The following is a 17993-nucleotide window of genomic DNA, read 5'->3' as shown; positions in this document are numbered from 1 at the left end:
CTAGGAGCTACCCGTGGGGAACAATGGGGTGTTTTGAGTTTCCACATTGTTCCCTATGGCCAGAACACTCAAAACGTTATGGGTTTGTTCCATTGAAACAGCTGGGGTAGACCGCTGTTTCAATGAAACATTTCAGCCATCTGCGTTGCATTCAAGCTTGAAACAGAATGCAAAATCCCTTTCGCGCACATCCCTAGAACCATAGGTTGGAAGCAGGCCACAGGAATGTACATTCCTTCCCCAAAGCACATTCACACATTTTTTCCTTATTTGTGGTTAAGGGATATACCAGTATGAGTTTAACTATGGTTATAATTAACTAGGTTTGCTATTTAGCTAAGATTCTTAACCAGGGTTTGGAACTGACTAAGATTTCTGGTTAAGCAAGGAACCTAGCTATTCCTAACCATGGTTGACAGACAATGAGGCCAGTGTTTCTCAAACACATGGCATATAGGGCAAGTTCATCTGCGAAGTGGAAGGAGCATGTAGCCACTTAGCCTTTTCCCAGTCTTCACTGTCTTAGTAAGCAGGACAGTATTCACGGTTCCAGTGAGCGTTCTCTGTTATACCATGTTTCCTCTTAAAATAAGAAGTCCCAATTTGAATAAACCATAACTTTAAGCATTAATTACTAAAACATTATCTTTTTTCCCTGAAACCACTTTTCCCCTTGCAAATGTACAAAGAACATGTTGCTGAAGTGATTTTAAGTATCTCATTGTATTGAATGTCCCTGTTCCTTTGTCTTTTCAAGAAATGTCTAGGGTAATAAGGTGCCAAGGTTGTAATATAAATTCAGTACAAAGCAAATGCTTTGTTTCTCATGAAGTATTGTTACTTATATCTTGCAGTGCTGGAATAGGCAGGACTGGAGTACTGGTCGCTATGGAAACAGCTGTGTGCTTAATTGAAAGAAACCATCCTGTTTATCCACTGGATATTGTACGGAAAATGAGAAACCATCGTGCTATGATGGTGCAAACATCAGTAAGTGAAAGGAACCAGAGCTTATTTTCTGTCTCTGTGCTAGACATTCCAGTTTCTAATATACTGATATATGTTATAAAAAGCTGGCTTATTTGCAGTGTTGCACTTTTAAAATATTGTAATTGGAATATTAGGGCTAATTTTATTCTAAAAGCAGGCAATGATACCCATTTCTGAGTTGGGTACTCACACTACATGTTTTACTTTTTTGTTTGTTTATCTCCTAAAACTAATCAATTGCCCTCCTGACATGCAAGTGGAAGTTATAAAAAGTTTGAATCACATTTCTGTTTTACCTCTCTTAAACACTATAAATACATTTTCAAATTACAAGTACTATGAACATGTTGAGTACAAACAGTATATCAATCCTCCAACCCTAGGATTCAAAGATTTTTCCAGAAATAAGCTTTCAGTTCTCTAAACAGCTCTAATCTTCTATCTATCTATTTCGCTTAAATGTACCCATTGCTAATCCCATGTGCGGTAGCTCTCACAAGAGTTCAGAGAGCTGCCTGATAGCAACGGGGACGGGTGGGGGAAAGAAAATGGCGGCCAGGCCCAGTGAGAAGAGAAAGTGGCGGCCAGGCCTGCCGGTAGGGAGGAAAACCACCATGGGCAGGTGGAGAGGACAAGCGGCTGCCAGGACAAGCGGCAGCTGGCCACTGAGGGAGAATGAACTGGGGCGGGGGAAGAGTTTGTGAGCAGGTGCCGGGCGAGCAGGGATGGTTGAGCGGTGAGCAGATGTGGGGGAGGAACAGGCGAGTGGCGACAGGCACAGCTACTGAGTGAGTGGGTGGGGGCAAGCGGGGGGGGAGGAAGAAGTGCAGCTTGCGGGCAAGCGAAGTCTGATGTAAAGCCTACTGGGACATGTAGTCCCGTTGTGAATTACAGGCTCTGTCAACCTTTGTGGGTTTTTGTTTTCTTATGGGTTCTCCCCACCCCACCCCATTTCTTCCTGATAATCCAAAAAGGAGTTTGCTGATTGTGCAGTAGCAATCTTGAATCTCTTGCAAGCTTCATTATGCACGAGAGAGGCCTTCAGGCAGCTTCTGGGCTTCTACTTGGGGTCCTTCCCACACCATGGGGGTGAGAGGTCTCAGCGAGGGACCATGCGTTCAACTCTGCTGCCGGCTGCTTAGGACAAGGGGCAGGGTCATTGTGGAGGCCCTTTGGTGTTGTGGAGGGAGCAACATGCTCTTTGGTCACCCCGGCCTTGTCATACTACAGGCAAGACGGTGCCGGGGTGTGCACAGAAGGGGAGGGGGGCAGCAACTGAAAAAGGAAGGTGCAGCAGCGTCTAGAGTTGGCTGAGTGTATAGAGTGGAGGGCGCTAAGGGAGACCTGTCTGGAGCCCAGAGAAAAGGGGGAGCAAAGCTGGGAACCTCCAGAGCTGCATCGAGGAAAGTGGGGCAGGCGGGGGTGGGGAGATGTTGTGTCATTGCCTTAGAGGATGGAGGGGATATTTCTTTCTCCAAGGAGGAGCTCAGTGTGGTGTAAGTGATATGATTCCTCATTTATCTGTACAATAACCCTGTGAAGGGTTGATTGAGAATCACTCTATGAGAGTGACTAGAGTCACTCTAGGTTGAGAGAGAATCACTCAATGAGCGTCCTCATAGTGGCTGGATTTGAATCTGGAACTCCCCCAGTGCATGTGGCTGTGCTGGTAGGTTTAAGATTGCTACTCTCCAGTTCTTAAATGTTGCCTCTTAGTCAAGAAAAATGAACTTGCAAACTGACCTTAAGCTTTATCTAAAAGATAGTGGGGACTTTAAAAAAAATTGATTTGGCTTAATTTATTCCATTCATACAACATTTATTTCCAAAAACAACGGCTGCGTGCACTAGCGCAGAGATGCTCTGTGCGGGTTCAGCTAATACATTATATAATATATTAGAGGTTTGTAGAGTACTGACAGCTTATTTCTGGAACAATGTTTCTGTTAAGAAGTTTCTCCTAATATTAATCCTGAATCTATCCTTCTGTAACTCAAGCCCATCAGTATTAGTCTTACCCTCAGGAAGCAAAGTACAAGTCTTTGTCCTCTTCTGGGTAAAGTAATTCAGGGTAATCCTGTAATTTTTAAAATTCTGCAGTTTTGAATGAAACTATATTCAAAAGATGATCACAGGTGCTATTGCACAATTTCCCAGTGGTAGCTATCATATTTAGCAGGAGAAGAACATATATGTCCCTGTTCATCCCAACATATAGCTGTTGATGGTATCTTCCTGCTTCCCTTTTTTAGAGTCCTTTTTGAACAGAGAACCGTTTTATCATTCCTTTTTCTATAAGAACTGCTTGGATAACTTTTTTTTAAATTGAAAAGCAGTATACGCATATATATTTAATAATATACACAAATGGCTTACCTTTTTTTGTTTCAGACAAACTAATGCTTTCTGAACTTGGCATCATGCATTGAACTATTTCATAACTGTTCTATCCTTAATGGAGACAAAAGCCTAGTACAAGCTGTAGCGGATTAAAGCCTTTGTCTCAGAGCAGCTCACGTGGGCAGGGTGGGGGGATGCTGAATCATCCTTGGTGAGCTGCCTGGCTAGGCTTCTCCTAAAACGCATCTATATTTCTGATAGAATTAAAGTGCTGCCACCACCACCCCTCTTATCGACAGAGCTTGAACCTTCCTGGGCTCGGGGTAGGATCCTAGGGAAAACTCTCCTTATTTTGCTGTTGGATAAATTAAAAAAACGTCCATGTGTAGCTTACACGTGATGGGAAGACCGATAGCTGCTGAGCACTTGAGGACAGTTTTGCACCAGAGAAATCCCCCTTCCCCCCTCACCTTTTCCTGAGTTAAAAACCAACTCTGAGAGGCTTGTAAAAAGAAAAGAACCCAAAACCCCAGTTTTATTCAATTACTACAGACTGCTTCCATCTGAGGCTTCTAGCTTTCTTAGATACACTAAAAAATACTTAGTAGGTTACAAAAAAAGGTTGTCTTAGGCACGCTTAAATGTTTATAGTGTATTTTGCAATGCCTAGGTAGGGTGGGCGTAGGCTAGTGTTTCTTATTTTAATTACATTACAGGTAAACAATAATATAACAGTATCAGGAATTTGCAAAAGCACACACATACAAGCAAATATAAGTTCCTAACACATAGTCTGACTAAACGAACTGTTTCCTATGCTGAATTGCCTTTTCCTTAAATTCACCCAATCTCTGATGAGAATCAAGCTTCCTGCAATCCTTTCTTTCAAGGATCTACAGAGTTATTCCATGAGAGAAACCTCCATGCTTGCTTTGACCATGAGGGAGCAAAACTCCATTGCCCCCCACTAAGCTTTTCCGCACGTGCTTCTCCAAACAAAGACCGCCCTTCTTGTTCCCAGAATTCCTAGCAACTGCTTTCTAGGTCCCACCTACCTGGTGTACTGATTGGCTGCCCTGGAGTTCACCAGCCTGTCAGTTAAGACAAGAGTTCACTGCCTGTTAACTCTTTACAGGGAGGGGAGGCTGATAAAACCAAGTACTTGGGACAAGAAAATGAGCCTGTGCACACGAGCAGCCAAATCCAGTTTTGGGCAGCCCTACCTGAGTATGGCTGCTCGTGTGCAGTTCCAGGATTGCAGGTGTCATGGTACTGCCTCCCCTGCAAGCCCAGGAATTTATCCCAGGCTTTAACTTGGGTTAAAAGGCGTGTGAAAGCCCCGTTCACCAAGTCCCTGCCGCAGTACTGTTGAAACGGAAATATCTCCATGCAAGCAGCAGTTTGTGCTGCTTGCCTCTTTAAAATGCCACACTGCGGCGATAGGATGTGTTCCTTGGCATCCCTCGCGTGGTGTCGGCACGTAAATTGCGTCAGTGCATGCGTCAATGCCATTTTCAGGGCCACCAACAGCATGCAAATGGCACCGACACCATTTATGTGCCAATGCCATGTGAGGGAGACTGGGGGACACATCTCTTCGACGCAGCATGGCGTGTTAAAAGGGCAAGCGGCACAAAGAGCCGCTTGAACTGAGGTATTTCCATTTAAACAGTGCCACTGCGGGGGCTTGGAGGACAGGTAGGTAGGACCTGCCTGCCTCCTTTTAAGGGAACCCCTCACCACCCTTGGATGTGCACCAAAGCAATTTGGTGCACATCCTTAATGGCCGTTCTATCTTGGAATTAATAATATTAAAGAAAGGGAAAACGAGTAAATCTGTTTAATCAGCTCAGAGAAACATTAGGTAGCACCCCATGGCTAGGATTCTAAAGGAGAAAAGAGTCCAAGAGGGATGGGAGATTTGAAAAGCAAGATACTGAAAGCACAATTGCAAACAATTCCCATGAGAAGGAAACATAGGAGAAACTCATGAAACTGGCGTGAATGCACATAGAGCTCTCTGAAATGCTAAGCGGGAGAAAGGACAAGTCTACAGGTGAAACTCGGAAAATTAGAATATCGTGCAAAAGTCCATTAATTTCAGTAAAGCAAATTAAAAGGTGAAACTGATATATGAGACAGACGCATTACATGCAAAGCGAGATAAGTCAGGCCTTAATTTGTTATAATTGTGATGATCATGGCGTACAGCTCATGAAAACCCCAAATCCACAATCTCAGAAAATTAGAATATTACATGGAACCAATAAGACAAGGATTGAAGAATAGAAAAATATCGGACCTCTGAAAAGTATAAGCATGCATATGTATTCAGTACTTGGTTTGGGCCCCTTTTGCAGCAATTACTACCTCAATGCGGCGTGGCTTGGATGCTATCAGCCTGTGGCACTGATGAGGTATTATGGAAGACCAGGATGCTTCATTAGCAGCCTTCAGCAATTCTGCATGGTTTGGTCTCATGTCTCTCATCCTTCTCTTGGCAATGCCCCATAGATTCTCTATGGGGTCAGGTCAGGCGAGTTTGCTGGCCAATCAAGCACAGTACACTGTATACTTTTCAGAGGTCCGATATTGTTCTATTCTTCAATCCTTGTCTTATTGGTTCCATGTAATATTCTAATTTTCTGAGATTGTGGATTTGGGGTTTTCATGAGCTGTACGCCATGATCATCACAATTATAACAAATTAAGGCTTGACTTATCTTGCTTTGCATGTAATGCGTCTGTCTCATATATCCGTTTCACCTTTTAATTTGCATTACTGAAATTAATGGACTTTTGCACGATATTCTAATTTTCTGAGTTTCACCTGTAGGAATGGAAGAAGGGGTATATAACCAAGGAATACTACACAGAAGTGGCCCAAAACTATATGGATGGTGTCAGGAAAGCTAAGGCTCACAATAGGGTGAGGGGCTTGTGAGGCATGCCAAAAACAACAAAAGGTTTGCGGTCCCCCCCCCCCCCCCCCCGAGATGTCTGAAACATGTGGAAGGTCAAGGAAGCTGTAGATCTGTTGTTTGAGAATATGGTGGAATGATAACGGGTGACAGAGCTGTTGTAACAACTATTTTGCATCTGTCTTCTCCAAATTGGAAAAGGCCCATCCATGCTACAGATGCACAAATGAAGAAAGGAGGGAATTTCACTTCCAGATAGATAAACAGACGGTAATAAAATACTTAGCTATCTTAAATGAGTTATCCAGATCCAGATGAATTGCATCCCAAAATACTGAAGGATCATGGTATTCTCAGAACTATCATCTTTAATCCTGGAGAATTCCTGGAGAACAAATGAGCTGCCAGACAGTGTTGCCCTAATATTTTACATCTGTGTGCAGAAAAAGTTTTGTTCTGGGCAGAAGTATCAAGGCAGTGTGTGCACAAGTGCATTCAGAATGGGACCTTCCTGATTCAACTTGAGTGGGAACTAAAATTAACTGAGCAGACACAACAAAATTTGTGAGCATACACACACATGCGCACACCTTAGAGGGAACACTGATGCCAGAAGACTGGAGACAGGCAAATGTTAGCCCCATCTTTAAAAGGGGGGAAAGGAGGATCTGGAAAACTACAAACCAGTCAGCATGGCACTGATACCACACAAGATCCGAAAAGAGACTATGAAACCGTCTGTCCATTTATTATTCAATAAATTGATTAAATTAATTAAAAATAAATTAAATAAATGGTTGATTATTAAACGGCTGATTATTAAACCGTCTGTCCATGGGAATTCTTTCGACATGATGCAAAATGTTTGACAATATTGCTCTCCCATGATAGCCTTATTGACAAGATGGCAAAATGTGAGCTAGATGATATGATTGTTAGGTGGCTTCACAACTGATTGAGCAAGTGTGTGTTCATTAAAGGCTCCATGCCAGCCTGGAGGGGGAGGTATTGAATGAAGTGCCACACGACACTGTCCCGAGTCCTGTATGATTCAGTATTACAGGATGGGGGGAGACCTGGCTTGGAAAGGACCTAGGTGTCTTAGCAGAGGCGTAACTAGGGAAAACGGCGCCCGGGGCAAGCACTGAAATTGCGCCCCCCCCCCCTCCCCTTCCCCCCGGAAATATGGAAATGTGTCACAGTCATAGTCAAATGTGGGTTGTGGGCTGCATCCGTGCAAGTATACTGGGACAGGAAAAAGGAAACATGAGGCTACAAGGCTCTTTAGAAATATATATTTTAAAGAAATGTCTTTCATACTAACAGCCTAAGTTTGCAGTCCTCATGGCCAGAAAATAAATGCTTTTAAACACAGTAATAGGTTTTGTGTCCCAAAATGGAAAAGACAAGACAGGTATTCTAGTCTTTTCCATCATAGATATTCTAGTCTATTCAAGATTTACGCTTATATTATAATAGAGACTTAAATTATAATAGACATATATTCTAGTCTATCATAGATATTCTATGTTTATTAATTCTATAATAATGTCTATTTGTAGCACACTTTATGTTGGTTGTATTCCTGGGAAACTCAATGGCCACATTCAGCCACCATTATTTGAGCCATGATCTCCTCCTCTTTCTGCTTCCCTCTCATACACAGTCTTAATAAATAACCTCCTGGTTTAATTAAATCACCGTTTGCCTATGCACCTGAACAGCAAAACTGAGGTTTGGGCCCTTCATATACCAGAATTGCAAACCACACTGTGTGATCCTAGTTTGGAGGGCTTACTCAGCAGTTTATTGGATGTAAGCTGTGAATGTGAATGCATCCAATTGGATTGAACGTAAGGGCAAGTTATGGTTTGATTACGTAGGAAGCTGTCTACAGAGTCAGATATTGGTCCACCTAGCTCACTATTGCCCACACTGACTGGCAGCAGCTCTCCAAGGTTTCAGGCAGGAGTTTCTCCCAGCCCTACCTGGAGGTAGGGATTGAACCTGGGATCTTCTGCATGTTATTTGCAATTACATCTGACTTGCTTGAAATAAATACACATAAATAAATACCCCCCAACATACATCTGACTTGCTTGAAATAAAAACACAGGCAAATCAAAAAGATCATGAATAAGTAGGGGTGAGATTTTTCTTTGTTTTAAAAAAGCCTTCCCAATTTCCTCTTATTTTTAAAACTCTCTCAAAGGAAAATATAAGTTTAATATGTAAAACAAAATACACATTGAATGAAAAACTGTGATTAACTTTTTAAAAACTATTAAGTATGTAATTAGAAGGATTCCATTACATTAAGATACCAATTTCTTTAAAGCCAGAAATAATACCTACTGAAACTTTAATTATTTAAACAAGGAAAAAGGCATGTTATCTTCCCTAACAAAGATTAAAATCAATTTAATTGGTTCTCCACTGCCTTGACATGATTCTCGCTGTGAGTCAAGCAACCAAAAAGGGAAATTAATATCACAGCTGTTAATCAAGTGATATTTGTGCACTCTATCTTATTAAAGCTACAGGGGCAGAAAGAAAAACTTCCCATTGCTACTTTTTGGACCAATTTGTTCACACTGTATTAAATGGGATCCCCCCCCCCTTCAAAAATATAGATGCTGTACTTATGTTTTGGAGACAGAACATCTACAATATGCACCAAATGAACAAGGCTGAAAATGTTGTAGACTGTATGTTGCTAATAAAAATCTGCTATAAAGAATAAACCTAGTATTAATCCAGACAGACTGAACATTATTCAAAAATTATATTAATGAGTTCCAAATTAAATTTGCCACCCCACCCCCAATGCTAAGGGATGATCCAGAAGTTGTAATTACTAGCAGAGCTGCAAAGATCTTGTGTACTAGTACTACTAGTTTCCTTTTGCAATCCCACCTCTGCAAAAGGAAACTCATGCATGCAAGCCAGGAGAGTGACTTGTGGCTCCACTTGCATTGCATGAGTTTCCTTTTGCAGAGGTGGGATTGCAAAAGGAAACTCGGGCAATGCAAGTGGAGCCACAAATTGCTCTCCTGGCTTGCATTGCGTGAGTTTCCTTTTGCAATCCCACCGAGACTCACACAATGCAAGCCAGAAACACAATGCAAGCCAGAAACACAATGCAAGCCAGAAACTCACACAATGCAAGCCAGGAGAGCCCCACTGGCTCCACTTGCAGGCAGCTACCCTCGGTTTAGGGGTGGGGGGGGTGAAGCCTGCTATGCAAAGCACAGAAGAGCTAAAAGGAGGACGTTATGCAAGGGAGTAGGGGCATTCTCTCACACACAACACACACACAGGGGAGAGAGAGATTTTAGCAATGAAACTTACTTTGTTAATGCAGAACAGAAGAATAAAATGCAGCCAGAGGGCAGTGTGGTGGGCAGACGGCAGGCAGGCAGGCAGAGTCAGAGAACGTCCCCAGCAGCAGCTGCTCTCTCAACTAAACCAAGCTACTCCTCGTGCGTGCAACAAGCAGGGAGGGAGGAACTGAGACAACCAGCATGGTGGGCATGTGTTCTCCGGCAGCCAATGGGAGCTCCCGCCCACCGGAGAGCTCCGTAATGACAAAAAAAATTAAAAATCACACAAAAAAAATTTTTTGCCAAAGGCAGGGGGCTGGCGGGGGCACTTTTTGGCGCCCCCTCCCAAGTGGCGCCTGGGGCACGTGCCCCCCCTGCCCCCCCTATCGCTACGCCCCTGTGTCTTAGTAGGCCACAGTGAGCCAGCATTGTGATGTATCTTCTAAAAAAACCTAATGCAATCTTAGGCTCCATTAATAGAAGCATAGAACAAGTAATCTTTCCACTCTATTCTGCAGTGGTCATTCCTCATTTAGAATACAGTACTGTGTCCGCTTCTAGGCACCGCATTTTAAGGACATTGATACACTGGAAGGGGATCAGAGGAGTGCAACAAAGATGGTGAGGAGACTAAAAACCAAGTCCTATGAGGAATGGTTGAAGGAGTAGAGTATGTTTACTCTGAGAAGAGAAGACTAAGAGGAGATATGATAGATGGACAAAGATATGATAGACTCTTGCACAGAAGAAGGGATGAACTTATTCCTTTACTCCAGAGGGCAAAATCAGAGCCCATGGGCTGAAATAAAACAGATTTAGGCTACATTAGGAAGAATTTCCTAACTGTAACAACTGTTTGACAGTGGGATAGTTGTGGGCTCTCCTTCTCTAGAGGTTTTCAAACAACCAAAGGCCATTTGTCAAGGATGCTGTAGCAGTGTTCTCCACCGAGCAGGAGGTTAGACGAAAAACCTTTCAAGTCCCTAAATTCTATTATTCTGTGATAATGGATTATAGGTTGCTTCAAACATAACATTCTGGTTTAAGCAAGGAAATCTTTTAAAGGGATGGCTACTACTAACCAAAGCCAGGTAAATGTTAGAGCTAGAGATTCAGAAAAGTATGTGTGTAACACAGAGGTGCAGTTTGTCCCTTTCTTTTCAGTTGTGACATATGATGGTATTTCATACTCCTCCCTCATTCCTTTGTTGGTAATATTTCTTTGCCTATAACCTATGTCACAATTTTGTGTGGAACGTAGGTTTACTATTTCATTAGCTTGTTAGTGAACACAACTGCTGCTGTCTATCCCAGACTATTAAAGCTGAACTTAAAGCACATTGTACTTATATGCATTCAATTTAACTTAACAATTTTATTTTATTTTTTGCATTATGCAGAGTCAGTACAAATTTATTTGTGAAGCTATTCTCCATGTTTATAAAGAAGGACTAGTTCACCCATTGCATTCCAGTTAGCACAACTGTGAAGAAATTGAGTTCATCTTTCTAAAAACTCCTGAATGAGGCCCAAGTGGTTATAAATGATGATGGAGCTCGCCCTGGCTCATGGGAAAGGAAATAAAGCAAGTTATATTCTGGCTCTTATTTAGTTGTTTTGGAAATAAGCAAGTTTGACATTTTCTGTAAAAAGAAATTATTGAACTATGTACTATGTATAGGATTTTGCAAAGTTATGTGTATGTATGTACACATGCTGAAAACAAGGAAATTTTCATGAATGATCTGTATGCACATCCAAGGGACTTAAACGGCTTGCCATTGTAAACTGGGGCGGAGGCGGCAGGGAGGAACCCCAGCAATATCAACGGAAAAGCAACCCAGTTACATGAAGCGCCAAGTGCCTTTGGCCCCTTGAGAACTGAGAACTCGATAGCTCACATAAAATTGGGCTGAATCATCCAATAACATGGTAGCACTGACAATATTATTTCACTTATCAAGCAGTTTCCTACAGTGGAATTCCAAGAGATGTCATTTTAAGGGCTGAAGCAATGACTTTGTAGCAGCTGCAATTCTATCTGCATCACTATGAAAAGTTTATAAACCAAGCATCGATTACATATTACAGAGAATAGTACAAGACATCTTTGTGTGTGCAGGAATACAATCTAAGTCTTCCACTGGTTGTTTATGTGCCTTTAGTTTCTATATTGCCTTTTACCTCTAGTTAATTCTTCCATAGTTTGTGTATGGACTGCTGATGTTTTTAAACTCAGTTGTATGATCTGAATTCTGAACATAAGACTAGCCCTGCTGGATCTGCCCCAAGGCCTATCTAGTCCAGCATCCTGTCTTACACAGTGGCCCACCAGATGCCTTTGCAAAGCCCACAGGTAAGAGGTGAGGACATGCCCTCTTTCCTGCTGTTGCTCCCCTACAACTGATATTTAGAGGCATCTTGCTTGTTAGCCTGGAGGTGGCCTATAGCCCTCAGACTAGTAGCCACTGATAGACTTGCCTTCCATGAATTTATCTCAGCTCTTCTTAAAGCCATCCAGACTGTCACTTCATCTTGTGGCAGAGAATTCCATAAGTTAATTATGTGTTGTGTGAAAAAGTACTTCCTTTTGTCAGTCCTAAATTTCTTGGCAATCAGTTTCATGGGATGACCCCTGGTTCTACTGTTATATGAGAGGGAGAAAAATGTATCTCTACCCACTCTCTCCACACCATGCATAGTTTTAAACACCTCTATCATGTCACTCCACAGTCATCTTTTTTCTAAACTAAAAAGCCCCAGTTGTTGTAGCCTTAGCTTGTAAGGAAGTGCTCTAGGCCCCTGATCATCTTGGTTGCCCTCTTCTGTACCTTCTCCAGTTCTATAATGTCCTTTCTGAGGTATGGTGACCAGAACTGTACTTATCCAGTGAGTTCTTTAAGGACTCTCAGGTGGATGCCATCTGGCCCTGGCAATTTGTTAATTTCGAAAATGATACGATGACGATGAAATATACATTTCCCACAATTCACCAGCTTTTTTCGAGACCTCTTTAATGTGCAAATATGTGGTTTTTTTAAGGTGTTCAAGATAGCAGACTTTTTAGTCTAAAACATCAGCCTCAGTGCTATACAAAGATGGCTGAGCTGTGCTCTTAAATACTACTCAATGTCATGATTCAACAAAAAGATTGACAGCAATCAGCCAATCCTGTTACAGTGTAACATTTGGGAAGCAATGAAATCCATTGGTTATTGAGTGTGGGTATGAACTTCATTTTATGTTTTATTTTCTTTCTTCTATTGTTGCTCTTTCTGTTATATGAGGTTGGAAATTTTATTCCTTCCCTCTAAGTATGAGACATTGGGGGTTTGTAATGGGATTGACACTAACAGGATTGGCTGATTGCTGTCAGTCTTTTTGCTGAATCACGACACTGAGTTGTAATTAAGAGCACAACTCAGCCATTTTTGTATTGCACTGAGGCTAATGTTTTAACATTGAAACATTTGCTATCTTGAATACCTGATTTTTAAAAAACATATTTGCGCATTAAAGGGGTCGTGAAAAAAGCTGGTGAATTTTAATTCCCCCACCCACAAGATAGTTTTCTGCTTGTTTCAAAGTCTATTAGTCTTCAAATGAAGACGGCAACTAATTATTGCATCTGGCTGCTAAAGTGTCTCTTTTGTTTTGTAATCCAGTGCTGGAGAACTATTTACTTCTGAAAGGAAAATATTAGCTGCTGCTAAAATGTAAAGGGGCATACATATTCTAGTATTCAGATGCTAAAACACTGTGATGAAGTAGAAAGTTTGTGGTCTAACTGTGGGCCTATTCATCCATTGTGTTTGCAGCATTGTTGCTGTCCAAAATGTCCCCTTTGTGATTGATTCCCAAGCCCCACTGGTAGGTGCTTGTATGTCATGGTTGGGCCAGATCTTATGGATACTTCATACATTCTTGTCTGTTCGAGATTATGCCTACCTGCATTTGGAATAACTCATGAGATCTTGTCTACACAAGAAAAGACACAACTGTCCCTGCAGCACAGGAATTCCACAGAAAGAAAAGCAAGCTGTGGGGAATTAAGTGCTCTTTTACTCAGAGATCCATTGAGAAAACACTTAATTGACTAGACTGTAGAAGACTCTGTAAAAGTTTGTCCTGGTAAAGATTAATGGCTCAGAATGCATTGGACATTTAATTCTTTTATAAATAATTAACTGCAGTTTGGGGGCTTCAGCCTTTGGTAGTGACTTCGGCACCAGCCACTTTGAGAGTGATATCTAAGCCACACTCACACTGCAAAAGTTAAGTATGAACTGGCTTTTTATGTGGTATGAGTGAGATGTGGAAACTGATCTGAGTGGATGTGAAGACTTCTGTCTGGAGTAAGAATGGATTTTTTTCATTGGTAGTTCAGTTTATGGTACACTGGTCTCATTTTCATTTCAAAGGGGAGAATTGGAAATAAACCACCACTGTATGGTATTTTTTCCCTTGTTGATGACAATTCCATTGTTACTTAAATGTAAACAAAATCTTCTATAAGGATGTATAAATGTATGTTGTACAAAAGACTGGTTCTGAAGAATGCCATCTAGAAATCTAAGAGGCATTTTGTGTGTATATAATCTATCTTAAAATTTAATTTTTAATATGCAGAAGTGAACTATAAATATAATAGCAATCATCTGGGGGTTCACCCCACAAATCTTGCATTATTTGTCTGGAATAAGACAAATCAGTGGTATGGAAATGGACATAATTTAAATTATTACTTTCTTTGCTCTATAAACTGACAGCTTTGGCAGGGATTCCATTTTTGTTTTTTAAAGTACATGTGGCTTGTTCCTGATTGCCTGATCTATGAGCTATGTTTGGTGGGAAAATGACCAGTTCTTTGTCAGGTTCCCCTCTTATTCCCGTAAGGTGTCATCTGGAATTTCTTGAACCACTGTTGTTTGGAGGATTAGACATGACTCCTGGAATTAGATGGAGTTGGATTTAACAAAATAAATATCAGATCACCTATCTTGTACCTTTTGCAAAAATAATGTGTAAAAGTCAGAGTAAATAACAAATGCTGTACTGTTGTTGTTATTATTATTATAGGTATTTGATGTTGCTGCTACTACTGTATTGAAAGTGACTTTTTTCCACTGTTTGATATCCTGACAAATGAAGCGTGTGGACTTCAGAGATGCAAGTCCCCGTCTCCCTGCATGCTTGCTGTTGCACAAAAGCCATTAGAGTTTGGAGCACTGCCTACACTCCAGCAGCACTAAGATTTTTCCCTCAGCAACGTATTTCTAATCTTGCAAGGAACTTCTGGAGTACAAACAGTGCTCCAAACTCTAATGGCTCTGGTGCAATAGTGCATGCACAACAGAGGGCTGAAAAGTTGTTTGAGGGCTTTTGATACATCTCCATAGTGCCTCCTTACGGACGGACATGCTTTGTTAGTCAGGATGATAATCCACAATAATAATGCATTAACAAGAAGAGGCAGAGAAAAGTGGTTAGAAAACAAGGGGTCCTCTTGGCTGTGAATCCAATTCACAGTTGTACCTTTGCTGCTCTATGGACAATTAAAATCATCTGTAAAACATTTGATGAGTGTAGCCAAGGCTTGACATACTGTATTTTGAAATGGAAACTGGTAATATAAATATGGGTATGTCTTAGCCACCTTTTAAAATTAACCTAAGACATTTTCTGTCTAAACTAGTTGGCCCTGCGTTCTTGCATATGCTATTATCCAGCCTGACTATTCCTAGTATTTTGAAATTTGTCATAGCCTGCCAAATTTTTTCCTGAAATCTGTTTATTTTTATTTCTTTATTTAATTGTTTAACAGTACTGTATATTCTATCTACTGAGTGTCTTCTGTGCAATCCTTAGTAAATATTTTCAGGAAAAACTAATGCCACTTAATGAATTACACCTCTACAGGGCTGTGTGTACTGAAAAGAATCAAATTTTTGCACCAACTTTCCCAAAATTTATGTCAAGAAAAATTCTGTGATCTGTATAAATTATGCAAATAAAGCAAATGTGTATGATAATGATAACCTTTTTTAGGGAGGGGGCATAATCTGCTTCCAAGAGTACTCCCATAGGTTACATTGCTGGTTTGAAAAACATCCCTCTAATGGTTTTCAAATAATTCAGGGGAAAACAAGTAAGACTGCAGATCAGTGATCTAGGCCAGTCATTTTATGGTTAAATGTCAAACTAATGGCAATAAAAATGTAGATAATGCATGCCAAGTTTCAAGTTGTTAGCTCAATGGGTGTTGTATTTTATAAGCAATAGAATTGCTGCTTATTATGACGGAACTTAGATATAAATATACAGTATTTGCTACTTGCCTTAACTAAAGGGTCCCTTTAGTGTCTGTATCATCTAGACATATGGGCAGAACCAGAAAACCATGTTTTCCTATTGTGGTTTGAAAGGCAAATGTAGGCATCATGGCAAACTATGGCTAGTGCTAAACAGGAAACTGAAAAGGAAATCATACATGAAAGGGGAGGAGGGAGTGTGCCTTCTTGGAGGGTAAACTGGATTGAGCACTAATCTGCCTCAATTGTATGATGTGGTGTTCCTATTTTGGCTGGTCAGCAACCATAATAAAGAGTTGGCTGGTTGAGCTGATTTGACTTGAGCACAACTCCTCTTAATACTACAATCCTATACAAACCTACCAGGTACTAAATATCATAGAACTCAGTGGGAATCACATCTGAGTACACCTCTGTAGGATTCCGCAGCAAATTTTCTTAAAATATATTTTAAACAAAGTACTTATTGTTGGATTGTAATTTTGGTGAGGAATTTCTCATTGTGATGAAATTCAGCAAGCTGACACGAAGACGTTTCTTCTTTACTAAATGCCTTCAAGCTGAAATTTTGATACCCTTGACCCAGTTCTTAAAACTGGGACAGAATATACTCAACTGGTAATGTTCCTTCATTGCCCTCATTTTGATCTATGCTTAATTTGTCTGTCTTACAAAAGCATGGAAGCCTAGGGGGAAATTACCTAGGAAGACTGCACCTTTTAGGTTTCCAGAAGGACCAGAGGGTTTCTACAATTATTGCAGATCATTTCTGCTCAGCTTGTTTTGCAAAAAGAAAGGAGAATGGAGATGTAAAGCTGATGTATGAACAGACAGGGGATACAGTTACATTGCTATCTGAAGATACTCTAACTGCAAGTACTATTAACTTGAGTTGCCAAATGTCTGTCTGTTGGCTATGCAGATAGAACTGGGCTTTATTCTGCATGGCTAAGGCCATCATGGGCTAGAAGTAGAATTAGGACCGACCTAAATAATCCCCCTATAGATCAGTAACAAACAAATAGTTTTTTTGTACTCAGGATGGAAGGTATCCCAAAAAACATACCCAAAGTCTAAGTGTGGTATTTTTTTGGGGTGATGCTTGTGGGGGGTGCCACCATTGCTGTTTTTAGCCTACTTTCCAGTAGACTATGAGATCATCCTGCATTCTCTCTGTGTATGCGTGTGTTCCCTCCATCAGTGTTGCAAAGCCTGGACCAATATGAACCAAATCAGATACAGTTGTAGGGACACATAAGGACACCTCAACGACGTAGTTTGTGATTGTGTCATCCATCCCAATCCAAGATGGCGGATGCGTAAACTTTTGAGGTGCAAGTGGGCTAACTTATGAACCACTTCCGATTTGAACCAAATTTGCTACAGCTGTAGGGATACACAGGGATGCCCAAATGGTGTGGGGTGTGATGTCATCCACTCCAATTCAAGATGGTGGCCGAGTGAACATCTGAGACACAAGCAGGCTAATTTGCGGACTGTCTAACCAATTTAAACCAAATTGTGTAGTTGCAGTGAGTGACACACAGGGACACCTCAACGACCACCCCGATCCAAGATGGTGGACGCATACAATTTGGAGGCAAAAGTGGGCTAACTTGTGAACCGCTTAACCAATTTGAACCAAATCTGCTACAGCTTTAGGGACACCTAAACGGCGTAGATTGTGACAATGTCATCCAACCCAATTCAAGACGACAGACACAAACTTTTGAGGTGGAAGTGCACTAACTTGTGGACAGTCTGATTTGAACCAAATTTGTTACAGTTGTATGGACACAGATGTCCCAATGGTGTAGTTTGTGATGTCATCCACCTTGAGCCAAAATGGTGCACTTGTGAACTTTTGAGGCGCAAGTGCACTAACTTGAGAATTGTATAACCCATTTGAACCAAATTTGACACAGTTGTAGACACACAGGGACACCTCAATGGTATAGTTTGTAATAATGTCATCCATTCTGAACCAAGATGGTGGATGCATGAACATTTGAGGTGCAAGAGATCTAACTTATGAACCTTGATTTGAACCAAATTTAGTCCAGTTGTAAAGACAGTGAAAGGAAAGAAGGCTGATTAGTTCTTACTAG

The 17993-nt window shown here is 41.1% G+C and overlaps 1 protein-coding gene across 10 annotated transcripts in view; it reads left to right on the top strand.

Annotated features, from left to right (window-relative positions):
• Nucleotides 1–12650, top strand: part of PTPN3 (protein tyrosine phosphatase non-receptor type 3) — a 188594-nt gene extending 175944 nt beyond the window's left edge. For 8 of the 10 annotated variants that reach the window (XM_053265893.1, XM_053265892.1, XM_053265891.1 and 5 more), the window contains one exon: nt 855–1274. In XM_053265893.1, coding sequence (XP_053121868.1) covers nt 855–1167 — 313 coding nt within the window. In that variant the 3' untranslated portion in view covers nt 1168–1274. Of the gene's footprint in view, nt 1–854; nt 1275–10974 lie in introns of those variants that run through there. The other 2 variants (XM_053265901.1, XM_053265895.1) reach the window with 1 other exon arrangement.
• Nucleotides 12651–17993: the final 5343 nt, after the last annotated feature.

This window comes from Hemicordylus capensis, chromosome 6, assembly GCF_027244095.1.
Source record: "Hemicordylus capensis ecotype Gifberg chromosome 6, rHemCap1.1.pri, whole genome shotgun sequence".
In the NCBI taxonomy this organism is placed as follows: Eukaryota; Metazoa; Chordata; class Lepidosauria; order Squamata; family Cordylidae; genus Hemicordylus; species Hemicordylus capensis.
The sequence above is the reverse complement of the archived record's forward strand: the minus strand, read 5'-3'. Positions and strand labels throughout refer to the sequence as shown.